Source organism: Thermothelomyces thermophilus, chromosome 5 (assembly GCF_000226095.1).
Source record: "Thermothelomyces thermophilus ATCC 42464 chromosome 5, complete sequence".
Lineage (NCBI taxonomy): Eukaryota > Fungi > Ascomycota > Sordariomycetes > Sordariales > Chaetomiaceae > Thermothelomyces > Thermothelomyces thermophilus.
This window is the reverse complement of record NC_016476.1, coordinates 2,186,832-2,204,106: the sequence shown is the minus strand read 5'-3', so window position 1 is coordinate 2,204,106 and position 17,275 is coordinate 2,186,832. Positions and strand designations below refer to the sequence as shown.

The 17,275-nt window shown below is 58.0% G+C and overlaps 5 protein-coding genes across 5 annotated transcripts; 2 read left to right on the top strand and 3 right to left on the bottom strand.

Annotated features, from left to right (window-relative positions):
- Positions 1 to 149: 149 nt before the first annotated feature.
- MYCTH_2308541 (uncharacterized protein) lies at positions 150 to 5,993 on the bottom strand. Its single transcript, XM_003665095.1, has 6 exons — positions 5,746 to 5,993; positions 4,881 to 5,581; positions 4,546 to 4,795; positions 4,440 to 4,482; positions 3,182 to 4,246; positions 150 to 3,080 (listed from the first exon to the last, which is right to left on the bottom strand). The coding sequence occupies exons 1-6, from the start codon at positions 5,746 to 5,748 to the stop codon at positions 409 to 411; spliced, it is 4,734 nt and encodes a 1,577-aa protein (XP_003665143.1). The 5' UTR covers positions 5,749 to 5,993; the 3' UTR covers positions 150 to 408.
- Positions 5,994 to 7,338: 1,345 nt separating this feature from the next.
- Positions 7,339 to 8,687, bottom strand: MYCTH_2308539 (uncharacterized protein). Its single transcript, XM_003665094.1, has one exon. It carries the CDS (start codon positions 8,527 to 8,529, stop codon positions 7,549 to 7,551), a length of 981 nt encoding a protein of 326 aa, XP_003665142.1. The 5' UTR covers positions 8,530 to 8,687; the 3' UTR covers positions 7,339 to 7,548.
- A 192-nt stretch (positions 8,688 to 8,879) lies between these two features.
- Positions 8,880 to 11,480, top strand: MYCTH_2308537 (uncharacterized protein). Its single transcript, XM_003665093.1, has 3 exons — positions 8,880 to 9,571; positions 9,758 to 11,185; positions 11,243 to 11,480. The coding sequence occupies exons 1-3, from the start codon at positions 9,481 to 9,483 to the stop codon at positions 11,308 to 11,310; spliced, it is 1,587 nt and encodes a 528-aa protein (XP_003665141.1). The 5' UTR covers positions 8,880 to 9,480; the 3' UTR covers positions 11,311 to 11,480.
- Positions 11,481 to 12,383: 903 nt separating this feature from the next.
- Positions 12,384 to 14,607, top strand: MYCTH_2308533 (uncharacterized protein). Its single transcript, XM_003665092.1, has 2 exons — positions 12,384 to 14,115; positions 14,243 to 14,607. Exons 1-2 carry the CDS (start codon positions 12,832 to 12,834, stop codon positions 14,372 to 14,374), a joined length of 1,416 nt encoding a protein of 471 aa, XP_003665140.1. The 5' UTR covers positions 12,384 to 12,831; the 3' UTR covers positions 14,375 to 14,607.
- A 272-nt stretch (positions 14,608 to 14,879) lies between these two features.
- On the bottom strand, positions 14,880 to 17,225 carry MYCTH_2095122 (uncharacterized protein). The gene is made up of 5 exons (XM_003665091.1): positions 16,751 to 17,225; positions 16,565 to 16,665; positions 15,995 to 16,505; positions 15,409 to 15,900; positions 14,880 to 15,330 (listed from the first exon to the last, which is right to left on the bottom strand). Exons 1-5 carry the CDS (start codon positions 16,979 to 16,981, stop codon positions 15,106 to 15,108), a joined length of 1,560 nt encoding a protein of 519 aa, XP_003665139.1. The 5' UTR covers positions 16,982 to 17,225; the 3' UTR covers positions 14,880 to 15,105.
- Positions 17,226 to 17,275: the final 50 nt, after the last annotated feature.

Sequence of the window (17,275 nt, the reverse complement as noted above, 5' to 3'; positions counted from 1 at the left end):
TTTTTGGCCAATGCCCTTCCAGAAAAAAAAATGATGAGAATGCCCAAACCATGCTGCTCAGCGATGTGATGCTGCCGATTATCAATCCCATGCCCATCCGTCCGCTATGCATTGTATTCTACATTACATGTATGTGCATCCCACCATTACTCCCTCCAGAAATGCTAAACTAAACAAGAAAGAAAAGAAAAGATCCGCTCTAGTCGCTTTCGACCATACATTAAATACTTAACCATGCCAATTTGAATTCGTGAACCAAACCCGGACACACATTTACTTTAGAAAACCCTTTCCTCCTCGGCCTTCCTTGTTCAGGCTGTTAACAAGCCGCAGCAGCACCATCGCCGCCACTTCGCATACCAAGGACCGGCACCAGATCCACTCGGGCCCGACCCGTCCTAAGTCATCTTAGGGCTGGTCGGAGCCCAAAACGGGCGACCCGAACTCGACCACGGTCCCGTCGTCCATCCTGATGCCGCCCGCGGCGCTGGTGTCGGCCCCGGCGGGCGGCACGGCCCACTCGGCCAGCGGGTGATGCTGGTGCTGGTGCTGGTGCTGGTGCTGCCTCGAGAGGTACTGCTGCGGGGGCGGCGTGCCGAACCCCCTTGCGGCCGGGGCGCGGGCCTGGCTGTGGCCGCGGCTGTGGCTGCGGGCCCGGCCGGTCGACGACGATGGCAAGGACGAGGACGACGAGGGGGTGGGGGAGGACGCGAGAGGAGGAGGGGGAGCAGCAGCAGCAGCAGCAGCAGCAGCAGCAGCAGCAGTACGGGGAATAGGCCGGGAGGAGAGCGCCTGATCGTCGAAGCAGGCCTCCAGCAGCTCGGCACTGGGCGAACCCGGCGGCGAGTGCGAGTGCGCCCTTCTGCTACTGCTCCCCCCCTTGGCCTTTCCGCTCCCGCGGCCCGGCCTCGCGCCCCGGATAGGCAGGAAGCGCGTGCGCCTGCTGCTGGGCCGCCAGCGCGAGCCTCTGCTCTCCTTCCCCGTCCTGCTGCTGGCGGCGCTGCTGCTCGCCGCCGCCGGTGAGCTCACGGTACTCATGGCAGGGGAGGTCCCGGCGCGATTTTGAAACTGGTAATGGTGCTGCTCCCACCGGTGGTAGGAGGTGTCGATGTCGGAGAAAGCCGTGTCCATTCTGGGCGAGGGCTCCGTCTCGGTGAAGGAGGGCGGGCGCTGTTGGCCGGTGTACGCAAAGCGCGAGGAGCGCGACACCGGAGACTGGATTGCTGCTGCCGCCGCGGGAATGTGGACGCCAATGCCGAGGTTGGACTGCTGCGAGCCGTCGCGCGACATGGGCTGGGAGGAGTATCCCGTGGGCGGGCCGCCGCCGTTTCCGCGAAGGAGAACCTGAGGGCGAGCGTTGAGCTGCTGGTGCCGACTCGGGAGAATGCTCGGGTACGAGAGAGACATCGGGTCCGCACTGCTGGACCATTCGACGCCGGCCGAGGTGACCGGTGTGCCGTCGGGGGGATAGACAACTGTATCCCAGCGGCGGACGACAAGGGGGACGCCCGGTTCCGGTCGTGCGAGAAGATCGGCTGTGGGGATGCCGGAGAAAGACGGCGGCGGGAAGGGAGAGGCAATCCCTGCCGGACTCGAATTGGCCGAGCGGCTGCCACGGAAGATGGCGGTCGGGGGAATCATGTCTTCTTCTTCAGGCGGAACCTCGGGGTGCTGGGGCTGCTGTTGTTGCTGAGCCTGAGGCCCTTTCTCGGTTCGTTTGTTTGAGGGAAGGACTGTCTTCTTGAGCAACTTGAGGGTTGCCTCGGTCCAGCTCCTGGGCGACGACGACGATGACGACGAGGTCTGCTTGCTGCCGCCTGAGAAGTCCTTGGGCGGAACTTGCGCGACCTCCGAATCGGATGCCTTCTGAGCCTGCGGCAACGACCAACTGTTCCTTCCCAAGAGTGTATTGGGTCGGAACATTGTCTGAGAGCTGAAACTTCCTCTCTGCTTGGGCGACGGGGGTGCTCCCTTCTTGATCTCGTTCAGCTTCATCTCCGCTTCGCTCCGGTTTGTCAAGCGAGCCCTCGACGGTGGACTCGAAGCATCCCTCGTGCCCGAGATGGAGCCGAGGGCGACCTCCCAGCTGAGCCCGACCCGGGGATCGCTAATGGTCTCGTCTCTCCATGAACCGGCACGGTCACGATACCGCCGGGCTTCCTGGCGCGTAATGACCCTGTCGTGCGGGATGGCGTCTCTCCAGTCATCGAAGGACGAGCCCGGGTGATGGGCATCGTGGGGATCGGGCGGAAGCGGAGCGACTTCGTCGGTTGCGCCAACATGCACCTGCGTCCCAGCCACAGACAGAACGACGGTGTCATGGTCATCATCCTCGTACATCTCGGGCACCATCGGCATCCGTGGCGTGGTCGGGTACGGAGCGACAAGCTGGGCCTCCTGCTCGAGCAGCTCCGACACCGGGGACTGGACCAGGCTGCTTTCTCCAGACGCCATGCCGCTGAGCTGACTGCCGTGAGACTGCATCGTTGCGACGTCGGACTGCGAGGAGGCGCTGATCCGGTCAAAGACGGATGCCGGGTACTCCTCCGCGGAGCCGTCCACGATGTTCTTTTGGATAGCATGCGACAAGTCGTCAATCTGCCCCTGGATTTTTTTCAGTCGCTCTTCCAGGGGCGACCGGACCACTGAGAGCTTTGGGTATCGCTTCTCGAACCGGTTCAGGTTCTTCAGCAGCTTTTCGCCGTGGATGCAGAACCGGCGATAGTCATCCGGGAGGCCAACCCGAGGGTCCTCCTGGATCCTCCTGTCCGCTTCGTCATACGACCTCGCCCACACGGCCACTGCCCGCTCCAGCCAGAAAGGAATCTGGCGCTGCTCGTACAGCGAGTCAATAAAGAAAGCTTGGACAACGCTGTGGATGCGTAGCAGATCGAGATAGTCCGCATGTCTGTCAAAGCTGCGCTTGGAGCTGCGCGAGCTCGTAGGCGAGATATCATCGCTCTCGGACCGCTCGATAAGGGCGAAAGCAATGAGGACCTTGAGGGTGTTGTTGAGACTTGCTTTTCGGTGCATGGCGTCGAGAGTCTTGACGGGAGTCACCTTATCGAGAGCGGAGAGTCCTGCAAGTCGTTAGCCCCATCCCAGTTCACCAAACCCCCCCCCCCCCCCCCTTTTTTTTTTTAAAAAAAAAGCATCGAGCGAGACCAAAGGGGGCTCGTACCTAGCGCAAGCATCTCGACCGGGATGTGCTGGTCAAAGAAGACCAACAACGACATCAGGTTCAGCGCCGCATATTCGCCCCGGTTTTCCAGCTGCTCGCGCACCGCTTTGTAAGCCGGCAGGTCTCCCGCCTTGGGCCGGCTCCGATACGACCTCAGGTACCTCGCCAGCGGCTCCCTGGTAGCCTTGAGATGCTGCGCAGCCACGTGGATCATCAGCGGCAGCCTGCCCATCAAGCCGACAAGCTCCAGCGCCATGGCCTGGTCCTCGGCACTCCAGGGCCGCTTTCTCTCCAGTTCCAGCAACAACAGATCCTGCGCTTGCTGCGCCGTCAGCAGCCCCAGCTCCATGACCTGCGGGTTATCGAACCGCGGATCTCCCGTCACGGCCCGCTCCGTCGACGTGTAGATCAGGCTGGTGTTCCTCGCGTCCGGTATGAACTCGTGCAGGCCCGGCGTGTCGAACTGCACGCCATCGAGCACCATCAGCCAGTCCGACTGCGAATTCAGCCACCGCCTCACGATCTGCACAATCTTCTTCGGATCCCGCAGCTCGTCTACGTCCTTCCGGTCGACCAGGCCCCTCAGCGCCTCGTTCCGCGCGATGCGCCAGAACCAATACTCGAGCTCTTGGCGCGAATCGGCGCGCACCCAGTACACGCCGCCGGGGTAATCGCTCCGGTGCTGAAAGACATATTGCCGCGCGAGGTGCGTCTTGCCGCCGCCGGGGAGACACTGGATTAGCACGGCCGAGGTGCCCTCGGAGCGCCGCTTGCGGTCCATGAGCATCTCGTGCAGCCCGCGGAGCTCGTCCTCGCGGCCGACGAAATACGAATTGGGGCGGAAGGTTTCCGGGTGGATAAACAGCGGTTCGTGGTCGGGATCCGGAAGGCCGCCCGGAGCGTCGGGTATGGCGGGGAGGAGCTTGGGGGAGTGAGACGATGGCCGGAGCGAGGACGGAGCTTCTTTGGTGGCTTCGGTGAGGAGGGGCGCCGAGACAGAGCGCCCTTCGTCAAGAGGAGGCGGCTGCTGGAGATGAGAAGAAACCGTTTCACTACCGCCATGGGCTGCATATAACAATACAAGTCAGTCCAGGTGCCTCTCCAACCTCAAACAACTATCTCAAGTTGTGCGTAGTTCCTTGTGGTGCGACTCCTGTTCGACACCAGAGCACACGGACAACCTGCCCTCGAGAAGGGAGATTGTGGCAGGCCACCCCCGCTTCCCCCTTTCTCGCACATCTAGGGGATGGTGACTTACCTATTATTTGCGGGCGGTCGACAGGAACAAGGGCAGGACTATGCTGTAACAAGGGTCAGTTAAAGATGCGGGAGGGATGGATCCAATGCCCCGAGAAAGAACTTACATACTGACGAGAACGCTCAAAGTTCTCGAGGTTCGCCCTCACACGACGCTGATCCTCTTCAACCTCCCAACGGATCGGAATGACGTTTGGGGCGTCGGCGACCCATTCCCGGATCGCCGTGGAGACGGTGCGGTAGCCCGGCGCATTTTCGCTGTCGAACTTGCACATGCGGGAATGCGTAGCCTCGATGCCGTAGTACGTGACACCGACGAGCTGGGGGCTCGCAGATGAAGCATCTACTACCAGCATTCTGGGAATGTCAGCACTTGGACAGAATATATGAAGCGAGTAGGACCAATACCCGCCGTGACACCGTCATAACGGACAAGACTCACTTTGACCCCTTAACATCTGTCTTCTGATTCTCATGCGCCATATGGATCTTGAACTTTTGGTAGATGTCCAGGAAGTGGTTCGATATTTCCTGCAGCGTCTCGTTGTCCTTCTTTAGCGACTTGAGCAGCACCGACTCGGTGTCAAATATCTTCCTCGGGACGACGGCGTCAGCCATTCTTTGTATGATGCCGCCCCAAGTGGCCGCGTCCGATCCATTGTGCGGGGTGCCCAAGAAGATGATGCCAAAGGTCGAGACGTAGATGGACCGGAGGTCCTCCTGATTCGGATCCCGTACATCGTTCGAGTACAGCAGCGCCCGCTTGGTGACGATTCCGCCGAGGCTGTGGGCCACCCAGATGATCGGGTTCCGCTCGGTGCCCACGCTCTTACGGTAGTGTGTGAGGGTGGCAACGAGGGTCTGGGCATGATGGTGGATGAAGTTGTCGCTCGGGTTCTTTGCGTGCCGCTCCCAGAAGGCCCCATATACGTCGGCGTTGTACCCGTACACCAGCACGTTGGCATGCTGATCCTTCAAGGAGGCCGGGAGCAGGTCGGTGGGCCAGTAGACGCCGTTCGGGGCCGTCCATGTCTTATCCGGGGCCCCGTTGAGGCCGTGGACGAGAACAATGTCGGCCTTGGCTTGCGGGTGTTGGTAAACGGCGGTCAGTTCGAACCGGCTCGGGTGCTTGTTGATGGACGCCTGGCATAAGACATTAGTCACAATACGCATGCCGTCGGGGGTGTTGGCACACTACGATACTTCGCAGACGGCGCGGCCCGCGCCTGCAGGTGCTAGGCATACGCTGCCGGGTACATCTGCGAAGCAACTCGCGGCACTTGGTACGAGGCCCGGAGCACACTTGCCATGCTGTATTAGCTGCCGGCGTCCCAGTAGGCGAGACTAAATGTGCTGCAAACCATTCGTGGTGGTCTCGTCCCACACGCAACGAGGTGACAGCCGAACGCGCATAAGCTCACCGGGGGTTCTTGTGTCTATAAGGCGAGTCAACTCGTAATGTTGCCTGGTTGCTCAGCCACAGCTGACCAGGCGAAGCTACGGAAAATAAGAACAGAAACAGGAGTGTCTCGGGAAGGTATTCGGGGGGCAGGCGTGCGACCCGAGCAGTCCTTCTCTAGAAGGCTTGATTAGCCCTTTTTCATGGGGTATAAGCGCCGCCGCTTGCCCATCAGCGGACTGCGATCGGCATTTGCGCTCTGCTGAGACCTCCCGGGCAAGACAGCCGCAGCAGGCACTCTACCAATGCAAAGACGCAGCCAGGCGTGGGCAGCCTCTTGATCACGCGGCGGCTCGGGAAGTGACCAACTGTGGGCAGCTGAGCGGCCCTCGGGGGCGTTGCTCCATCATGATGGAGGGGTAGCATTAAGCTGTCTCAAATAGCGTCGGGCATAGGATCTTTTGACGAACTGAACAAGAAAAGAACCAAGAAGCAAGGAGGTTTTTTTTTTTTTTTTTTAAAAAAAATCGACTTCCGCGATCTCCCCGCGATCTCCCCGCGCATCGCTGGTTGCTGTCTCTCACGGAGCGGCGCGCTGCTGCAAGACGGAGGCGATGCATGCACTGTCCCCTCCAGCGCGCGAATAGGACGTCGCAATCCTTGGAGGGCGCGTCGGTTCGGTGTGCACCGAATGTGTCATCGCCCCCTGGCCGCCGCCTTGTGCGACCGCGCGGACGGCATTCTGGCCAAGACTGCCCTGCAAGGGTGCCAAAGAGCGCGGCCACTAACGCTTCTGAGTGACCGACTAGCGTAAATGAGATGCGGCACATGGTGCCCGTGCCCCATCAACGAGCCTCACAGGGTTGACAAAAGGTTCTGAAACTCGGGACTTCGGCGGGATTCCAACGTCAAGCTGCCATTAGCGGAACTTTGGGTGTCTAGTAAACTGCTCCTCCGCATCTTCCGTCGTCCAGGAAAATGCTGGCCCAGGCTAGAAAACAGTGTCTCAGCCCGGCATCCTTTGTTCAAGAACCAAACTGCAGGGTCACTTGGGCTTAGTCTTCTCATCTTTCTTTGCCATGGCAAGGACAAGAGGTGTTCCATATACTACCAATCCGCATCTAGCCTCAGACAGAGTTGTGCAACCTATGACGACAAGGCAGGTTTCCCAAATGATCACCGAACCCAGGTCTCGGCCGTTCGTTTTCCGGAGGATGTTTGGTCGAGATGCCACTCATCTCATCTCATTTCATCCATCCTGGAAGAGCCGAATAACCCGAGTCGGCCGTAACCTTGCTGTGACGCGGGAAGGACCGGAGCGATGCTCATCGAGCACACACATCCTGAAAGTACGAAGTGCGAAGGGAACAGAGCTGTCTGAAGGGATGCGGACGGTAGCGGGTGGTAATAACAGCACTAGATCTGTGTGCTCTGCTCGTCGGGCGAGACGGCTATGAGGTGGATGTTCGGTTTTCCCCAAACAGCGACAGTTCCGCGGAATCCAGTCGAGCTTCTGTGCGACGGTATCCATGTGATCCGGACATACGCCGCAATACCATGGCGATGCGATGGCCTGTCTCACCACGAGCCCTTCAAGGATTGCTGACATGGCTTCGTGGATGCATGAACCAGTGAGAGAGCGGCAGTCATTGCCATGACAAGCTCACAATTTTGGTGGATATCGCGCTTAGCGTTTCGCTGACTCGTTCGATCAATCCCTGGGCGCCAGCATGAGCACGTATTCCCGCGTGCTCGAGCCGAACTGCAACATATCCTTGTTCCGCAGTTCCAAGTATCTGCTCTCGGGGACTTTCTCGCCATTGAGCATTGTGCCGTTTGCGCTCTCAAGGTCGATCAGGTAGGGTTTCACTCGCCCAATTTTATCCCCATACTCGTTGCGCTTCTCCGTGTAGCGGAACTGGATGACGGCGTGCTGCTTGCTGATGCTCGGATGCTCAGCAGGAAGATCGACGACCGCGAGATCTCTGCCAATTAGCCAACAACTCCGCGTGCTGAGCTCGATTGTATCAATGATGTCTTGGCCCTTGAATATAAACAACTTCCACAAGTCGCGTGGAGGCGGCTTCCTAGCTTCCGGCGGCTCATGGTACTTGAGGGTGACGGCGGTGCCGTCAGCTTGCGTGATAGTATTGGAGGCTGCCGCAAGCAGCCCCGAGTTTGCAAAGTTGGGCTTCTCTTTTGGCTTCTCTGGTTCTTCGCCCTTGCTGATGGCAAATGAGTCACTCTGTGATGGTAACGGACCAGCCCGCCGAATAAGACTTCGCCCATGCTCGGATCTGGAACGCTCATCCGCATCATGCGGGGCTGGTAATCGTCGGGATCTGTTGTCGGGGCTGCGTCCACTTCGGCGCTCTTTCCAGTCGTCATCATGTTCCCTATTCCGTCTGTCGCGTCGCTCCTCACTTCTCTGCCTTCGGCTGTCGCGGTGGCGGTCACGATCTCTCTCCCTTCTCCGTTCCCGATCCCTTGATCGCGACCTGCGGTCCCTTGACTCTGGTGTTCTCGACCGGCGTCGGTGATCCCGTTCTCGTGACCTAGACCGATCAACGCGTTTACCAGACTCATCATCCCGATACCTCCTTCTCTGTTCATTCCTAGATCCCTCGTGCTCATCCAGCTCTTCCCAGCGACTTGACCGACGGCCGCCGCGTTCGGCAAAACCATCGTCCATGTTGGGCACCACGCGACTCGCCGCCCACAGCTTTCCTCTGAGCGAGGGATCCGCTCCCTTTGACAACTTAGGCGGCCGGTTTTGGTCTCGTCGGCTCCTGAGGCAGCGCGTTTGGCCACTGGGAGAGTCTCTATGGCGAAAGCATTGTGTTGCTTGGCTGTGGTGGCCAAAATGCGTGAGCTGATGCAGCGCTAGGCAAGTCGAGGCTTGGCGTTCCTCGGCTCAGCGGGGCGGGCATAGCGCCGGGTTTGATTGTCAAAGTGGGGCCGGCTACCGAGGGGGCTCAGGTGGCGCTCGTGAGGGAAGGCGGAAGTGACGGGGCCAAATGACTTCCCTGTTACATAATCCATTGGCGCCGCAGGCGTATGCCTTGGCTCGGGCTTGCCCGCTCTTCAGCTTGGGCCCTGTTTTCCCCCCTCCAGCAACGTTCGCTCGAGAAATCCCAGATCTGCACCTTCCATCATCGACCTACAAGCTCGTCTTGACGGCATTCCTTTTGCCGACTTCGGGGTTGCTTTAGCTCTCCAATCCTGCCACCTCCTGGACTATTCTCTTCCTCAGCCTCATCGGCCGTCACCCCCACCGCGGAGGCCACTTACGGCAACCCCCCAGTCAACGCTCTGTCCTGCTTCGTTTCCAGACCTCTCTCTTTCTAAGCACGTCGTTCACCGACGTCGACCGTCGCTTGTGCTGAGCTGCCAGACATCACTTTCGCTGCTTGAGTCAGGCCGTTCTGCGCTCCGTCACCCCTCGTTGCCGAATCGGGTGACGCCAGAACTACGTTCCAAGCGACACGCACAAGCCGGCACGATTCCCCCGACTACTCGCAAGCGGAAAGCCGCTGAGGCGACGATATCCTCTGCCGCTACCGCTCCAAATAAGAGGATTCTCGCCTCAGCCGGCCCTGACACCGCCCCACCAACTCCCGTGACGACGGCTTCCAACGGCGGCATGGATACCGACGATGATTTCATGTCCAACGTCTCTAGTGAAGACGATATACTACCTGACGAGAGTGATAATGACATGTCTGGAGATGAAGGTGTGTTTTACCACAATGTTTGACTGAGTGCTCACTTCCTGGTTCCACTCCGAGAGTGCCGGATTCTTCATCCCGACATCACACCACCCCCCTTCCACAACCCAAGCAAAGCCTCTACTCGCTCATCTTTTTCCCCTCGCTTGGTTGCAATCGTCAACTAAGATGCTAACGAAACCGGCCCATTAGACTTTGGCTTCGACGACGAGCCTGACACCCACCTTGATTCGCAAAAAGAGAACGGATTTAAGAAGAAGGCCGCGTATGACATCAGCTTCAAGGTCTATCAACCAAGTGACATCCAGAAGCAGCAAGATGAATTGATTGACGAGGTCAACATGATTCTGAACATTTCCAAAGAGGAGGCGGCTATTCTTCTTCGCCATTTTAGGTGGAACAAGGAGAGATTGATCGAGGACTACATGGACAGGCCAAACCAGGTTCTCGATGCTGCCGGACTTGCCCCAACATCGGCCGGGCCGCCCAGAATGCAGGTTGTACCGGGATTTGTCTGCGACATCTGTTGCGAGGATGAGCCGGGGCTTCAGACTTTTGCGCTGAAGTGTGGCCACAGATATTGCGTGGACTGTTACCGCCACTATCTGTCGCAGAAGATCCGAGGGGAAGGGGAAGCGGCACGCATCCAGTGCCCTTCAGAAGGCTGCAACGTCATCATCGACGCTCGTTCCTTGGACATTCTTGTCACCCCAGACTTGATGGCGCGGTACCACGAGCTGCTCCACCGGACGTATGTGGAAGACAAGGAAACACTTAAGTGGTGCCCGGCGCCGGACTGCGAGAATGCCATCGAGTGTGCCGTCAAGAAGAAGGACCTCGACAAGGTAGTGCCCACCGTCTCCTGTCTTTGCGGCCATCGGTTTTGCTTTGGTTGTATCTTGAACGACCATCAGCCGGCGCCGTGTGAGCTGGTGAAGAAGTGGTTGAAAAAGTGCGCCGACGATTCGGAGACAGCCAACTGGATCTCGGCGAATACCAAGGAGTGCCCCAAGTGCAATAGCACAATTGAGAAGAACGGCGGCTGCAACCACATGACCTGCCGCAAGTGCAAGCACGAGTTCTGCTGGATGTGCATGGGACTGTGGTCCGAACACGGCACGAGCTGGTACAACTGCAACCGGTATGAAGAGAAGAGTGGCACAGAGGCCAGGGATGCACAAGCCAGATCCCGGGTTTCGCTTGAGCGATATTTGCATTACTACAACCGCTACGCAAACCACGAACAGTCGGCACGCCTCGACAAGGACATTTACCATAAGACGGAAAAGAAGATGGTGCAGCTGCAGAAGGAGTCGGGCATGTCATGGATCGAGGTGCAGTACCTGAACTCAGCCTCGCAAGCGCTCCAGACGTGCCGTCAGACCCTGATGTGGACGTACGCCTTTGCCTTTTACCTCGCCCGCAACAACTTGACCGAGATCTTTGAGGACAATCAGAAGGACCTAGAAATGGCTGTTGAGGCTCTGTCTGAAATGTTCGAGAAGCCGATTGCGGAGCTTGCGGATTCGAAGCTCAAAGTGGAGATCATGGACAAGACGTCGTACTGCAACAAGCGCAGGGTGATTCTGCTGGAAGACACTGCCCAGAATCTTGCAGAAGGTATGAGACCCGCATACGTCTACGTTTTCCATGGTTAGGGCGGCTGACATGCATTAGGACGATGGACCTTCAACACCGAGTTGCTCGGATCAGGCGCTAACAGCGGGCTGATCCTTCGGCGCTAGGGGCCAGAGCACAGGTGAACGGCTATATAACAGTGCCTCACGGAATCGCTGGTAGCATGTGGGTTTGGTCGTTGATTTTTCATGGAAGCGGGTGCATTGGACTCTGCTGGAACCCGTCAGACAGGACATGGTCGAGCCAACTAGCGTGTGTAAGTCGGCGTAGATCGGATGCACGTCTTCGGAGTTTGGCCATTTGATGGGTGCCTGCTAGATAGCATGAGCTTGTACATACTAGAAGGGTTAGGAAGCGGAATGGGTCTGGGGTACGGCGATGGGATCAGGTTTTGGGATGCAAGTCAATGACAATAGCAGTCTTCAAGTGCAAGCAAGCAGCGCCATCTAGTCACTAGATGGACATACCATAGTCGAAGTTGTTGGCACCCTCTGGCATCCGCATCTGGTGCGTGTGCCACTCACCTGCAAGGCCTGCGCCGAAAGGCAGAAGTAACATATGCCCGCAGAGCGCGCATTGCCTCGTGAGCATGGCCCCCAGTGCGTTCCCGAGTACTCCGTAATGGTATCCCCAATCCAAGCCCCACTTCGCCTGTCGAGTTCTCGCTTGGCACGCCGAGTTCTCGCTCGCTTCTTGTGGGGGAAGATTCCTTTACCGGGCGACACAGTCGACATAATAGGGCCCTATTTAATGGAATGATATACATATATGTACCTTGAATGGCATAGTTTGACTCTATTTCGCGGAATCATAGTCCTTCCTTTCTCTTCTTTTTCTTTCTTTTTTCATATATATATATTGATCCAGCGCCTGCTTTACCTGTGACGTCTGATGATTACATCAAGAGCCGCGTAGTAACCCCGAAGTGGTCGCTCTACAGTTGACTGGCAAGTGCCCCGCTGTTTTCCGAGCACAAGTTTCCCCGCAAAAGGCGGAATGGGTCAATTCTCACCCGCTGCCGAGCAGCCTTTCCGAAGAGCGGAGACTTGCCGGAGGACCAGGGACCACGGCACTGGCGTCGGCCATTACCGGATATGGAACCCATCTCGGGCATCTCGTTGCAAGTGGGAGGGGCGCTTAGTTTAACTGGGGGAAGCTGCCATGGATTTAGCCCGCGTGACGGGTTCTTTTCCTTCTATTCTAAACTTCGTTCTCTCTCTCTCTCTCTCTCTCGTTTCTTCCCCGTTTGCCAAACTTTTTTTCCTGTTCCTTGTAACACGGCGTTGCTTCTCAATTTTGCCATAGCTTGCCGGCTCTTAATCTAGCCCCCGTCTGTTAGCGTTGCTTTCGCCCTCGGATACCCGAACCGTGCCATAACCGCATTCAAGATGCCGTCGGCGGCCATGTGCATGAGGACGCTGCGGGCGTACGCCAAGTACGGCCAGAATGTGAGTGGTCTCCAAACACTGCGACAGGTCTTACTTGGTGCCCTGTTTTTTTTCGCTGTAACTGACCGCGACTCGCAATGAGTGTAGCATGCGGCCCTCTTCGCGCGGGCCTTCTCGGCCACAGCCCGCCGCCGCGAGATCAACAAGATCTACCCCTCGGCGGCCGAGGCGATCAAGGACATGAAGCCCAACTCGACGCTCCTGTGCGGCGGGTTCGGCCTCTGTGGCGTGCCAGACACGCTCATCGACGAGGTGCTCAAGCGGCCCGATCTTACCGGTCTCACGGCTGTCTCCAACAATGCCGGCACAGACAACAGCGGTCTCGGCAAACTGCTGCGGACCAAGCAGATCAAGAAGATGATCGCCTCGTACATTGGCGAGAACAAGACGTTCGAGAGCATGTACCTCACGGGCGAGGTCGAGCTGGAGCTGACCCCACAGGGCACGCTGGCCGAGCGCTGCGCCGCGGGCGGCAAGGGCATCCCGGCCTTCTACACTCCCGCTGCCTTCGGCACCGTCGTCCAGACGGGCGAGCTGCCGCTGCGCAACAAGCCCGACGGCACGCCCGACCAATTCTCGTACCCCAAGGATGTCAAGGTATTCAATGGCAAGAGCTACCTGCTGGAGCACGCGATCGAGGGCGACTACGCCTTTGTCAAGGCCTACAAGGCCGACCGCCTCGGTAACTGCCAATTCCGCCTGGCCGCCAACAACTTCAACGGCGCCATGGGCCGGAATGCCAAGATGACCATTGTCGAGGCCGAGCACATCGTCGAGCCCGGCGAGATCCCGCCCGAGGCGGTCCACCTGCCCGGCATCTACGTCAAGCGCGTGATCCAGAGCACGGCCCCGAAGAACATTGAGAAGTACACATGGAGCAAGGATCCCTCCGAGGCTGAGGACCCGAAGGCGGCCGCCGCACTCGGCACGGGCGACACCAAGGCCAAGCGCGAGCGCATCGTGCGGCGCGCGGCCAAGGAGTTCCAGAACGGCATGTACGCCAACCTGGGCATCGGCATGCCCATGCTCGCGCCCGGGTTCGTCGGCGACGACGTCGAGGTGATGCTGCAGAGCGAGAACGGCATCCTCGGGCTCGGCCCCTACCCGCGCAAGGGCGAGGAGGACGCCGACCTGATCAACGCGGGCAAGGAGACGGTCACGCTCAAGCCGGGCGCCTCCGTCTTCGGGTCCGAGGAGAGCTTCGGCATGATCCGCAGCGGCCGCATCAACCTGACCATCCTGGGCGCCATGCAGGTCAGCGCCAACGGCGACCTGGCCAACTGGATGCTGCCCGGCAAGGTCAAGGGCTTCGGCGGCGCCATGGACCTTGTCAGCAACCCCAGCGAGACCAAGGTGGTTGTCACGATGGAGCACACGGATAAGAAGGGGAACCCCAAGATCGTCAAGCAATGCGCCTTCCCGCTGACGGGCAAGGCATGCGTGTCGAGGATCATCACCGAACTGGTACGTCGTTCTCTGCTCCTGAACCTTTTCCTTTTCCCCTCTTATGTTCCCTTTCTCTTTCTGTTTTTCCCCCTCTACGTCAGTGTCTAGGATGAAGCGGTACTGACTCAGCTCGTTCCATCAACAGGGTGTCTTTGATGTCGACTTTGCAAAAGGGCTCACGCTGGTCGAGATCGCGGATGGTGTGACAGTGGAGGAGATCAAGGCCAAGACGGAGGCGCCTTTCCGGGTGGCCGATGACTTGAAGCCCATGCTCTAAAAAGTTTGTCAGAGTACCCATTGGGGGAGACGTCCAAATGGATGGGATGGAGAGGTTGTGCTGCTCTTAAAACGGACCTGTACATATTTAGATACCTTGGGTATAGAGGATTTAGTGATGGGAATACGGCAATGGCGCGTTAGGTATGCAGTTCAATTGCCGTCTCCCAAGGCAGTTTATTCTTGGACATGTGTGACAATGTTTATCACAAAACCGGATCAGTCGAAAGACACGGCAGGGTGATTGATGGTTGCCTCAAAACGTTTCTTGCTAGGTCTCCAACCTCCCTCTCGTGCACCTGCTGGATCGTACCCAATGCCCCCGTTCTATGGCACGTAAGGCCGAATAAGCACTTGGGAAGGAATAACAGCCGCAATGTGCAGTTGGGAAGATCCTGGTCGTGATAACGGGAAGGCCCTTCATCTTCAAGTCCACACAGGGAATCATTCGCGAATTGGTGAGAAGCAAAGAACTATGCAGCCCAAGGTGCTAAAGGTAAACCATTGGTGCTATCTCCAGTTTGCTTAATTAGTCTATGTATTGCATTACATATTATCACTTGCGGCCTCGTCCATTACCCACGTTTCGCATTCGAAAGCGTCATATCCATCCACATGCCCCCCAGAGGGTCGCGCTGCACCTGCAATTAACAAATATATCTATCCAGGCAACGCCAGCCTTCATTAATACCTCATTCCCAATTGGACAACAACAACTCATCCGCCGCAATTCTACGCTGCCGGCACCCCCAGCTTATTGTTTGTCTTACGGGTCATAACCTTAGTGATGGCGTGCCTAATGGTCACGCCCGCCTTCTCGATGTCCTTTTTGGACAGGCCCGAGGTGAGACACACCTTGAGTGCGGGCGTGACGGTGTAGATATTAGTCTTGAAGCTGGTGTGCTGCGAAATGGGCATGGTCTTCAGGCGGGTAATGAGCACGCCGTTTGCGAGCGCCTATTGGTTGATTTTTGTCAGATTCTTTTCGAGTATCATAAATGGGAAAACTTTCCGGACGAGGAAAGGCAGGCATACCTCATCAACACATTCTTGCAGCAGCCGCTCCTGGTCGTCGATGCTCAGCCGGCGGGCCTTGACGACCTCGGGCTTGATGATCAGGATCATGATGGGGTTTTCAGGCGCGCTGGTGCACACGACCCAGTCGCTGCGCGGGTCAAGCTGGGCGCGCATGAGGCGAATGTTCTCGCGGCACTGTAGCAGAATCTCCGGGTTCGATTGCAGCAAATTGATGCTCTCGCTGGCCGTGACTGCGAGCATGGCTGGCAGGGCCGCTGAGAAAGTGTAGGCTGTTGACGTGATCCGCTGGTGCTCAACTACGTCCTTGGTGCCCGCGCAGAAGCCACCACCCGCACAGAGCGGGCCCGCGAGCGAGCCGATGATCATATCCACCTGCGAGGGGTCCACGTTTTGCGCCTCCGTCAGGCCACGGCCGGTGCGACCCAGCACACCGAACGACCAGGTCTCGTCGAGAATGAGGCGGAACTTGTACTTCTCCTTGAGTTCAATCTGCAGTGTGTCAGCGGCACCAATTCATTCGGAACCCCCCCCCCCCCCCCCGCGGGAGAGGGGAGTATCGGTAAAACAAGGGAAACAAACTGACCAGCTTGGGTAGGTCGTTCATGTCTCCCGTTGTCTCGAACAGCGCCTCGGTGACGATAAACCGCCGCGTGAGCTTCTTGCCAGCCTGCTCCTTTACCACTTTGCGCATGACCTCTTCGAGGTCATCCAGGTCGCCGTGGTTATACCACTTGACGTTGCTGCGCGAAATCTCGAGGCCGCGCCGGATCGAGTAGTTGGCACCCCTGTCCGCGACGATGATGTCTCCTCTCTTGCAGAAGGCCGGGATGACGCTCGTGATGGTGGAGAACGCATGCGCGTAAACAATGCACCCTTCGGTACCCAGGTACGAGGCAATGTCGGCTTCTAGCTTCATGTGCACGTCTTGGGTGGCGTAGAACTGGGGCGGGCCACAGGGGCCGACACCGTAGGTGCGAAGGGTCTGAATGGCCTTCTCCTTGATCTGGTCGTTGGCGTTGAAGTTGTAGAAGTTGTACGACGCGAGGTTCATGACCGTCTTGCCATTGGTGAGCTTCGATTTCGGGCCCGTCGGTCTAGGCGGTGTCAGCTCTCCATTCCCTTCTTCCCTTCGGGATGCGCCGAGGTTGCTTACCCGACAATTACGGGGAGCTTCTCCAGTTCGGCCTCCTGCTGGGGAGTAACTGGTGCCACCAGCGGCTCAGGCGTCCATTCCTCGACAAGCTCGTCGATTTCCTAGTTGCGCCCATTGGCATCATCAGCACACGCGAATTCCAGGTCCCCAGCGTGCGCGAAACTGGCGCAGGCACTGATGACTCACATCCTCAGTCAACTTGACATAATTCTGCTTCGATGTCGAGTAGCTCGGCGAAAGCAGGTATCGAATAAAAAATATAACCAGCACGAGCTCGATGGCCGAGCGTACCGGGTCGTTCTGGTAGCTGGAGCGAACGTAGCGGATGAGGACGGCCGAGCCGGGCACCTTCTGGAAGGCGGCCGAGGCCTCTTGGAGCCACTCGTTCAGGTGCGTCTGCACCTCGTGCAGGTCCATCTTTGTCGTCTCGTCGTCGCACAGCGTCAATTCCAGCTTTCAAAATCGGAGCCAGAGATCGAAGAGCTGTGCCTATTCGAGTTGTCGGGCCGGGATGCGATCTTGGGCGGGAAAAAATGTGCCTGCTCAATCGTGATGCTGTGGTGCTTGTGTCTATCCCATCCAATAACAACGGCAAAGGTTGGGTGCCCCTGAATCGAAACAGATAAGCCGAACGGAAGTCTCGGAAACGGGGTCGCGCGCGTGGCTGTCGCGACAGGCCCAACAAGGAATGAATTATGGGGGCCGTTGTGT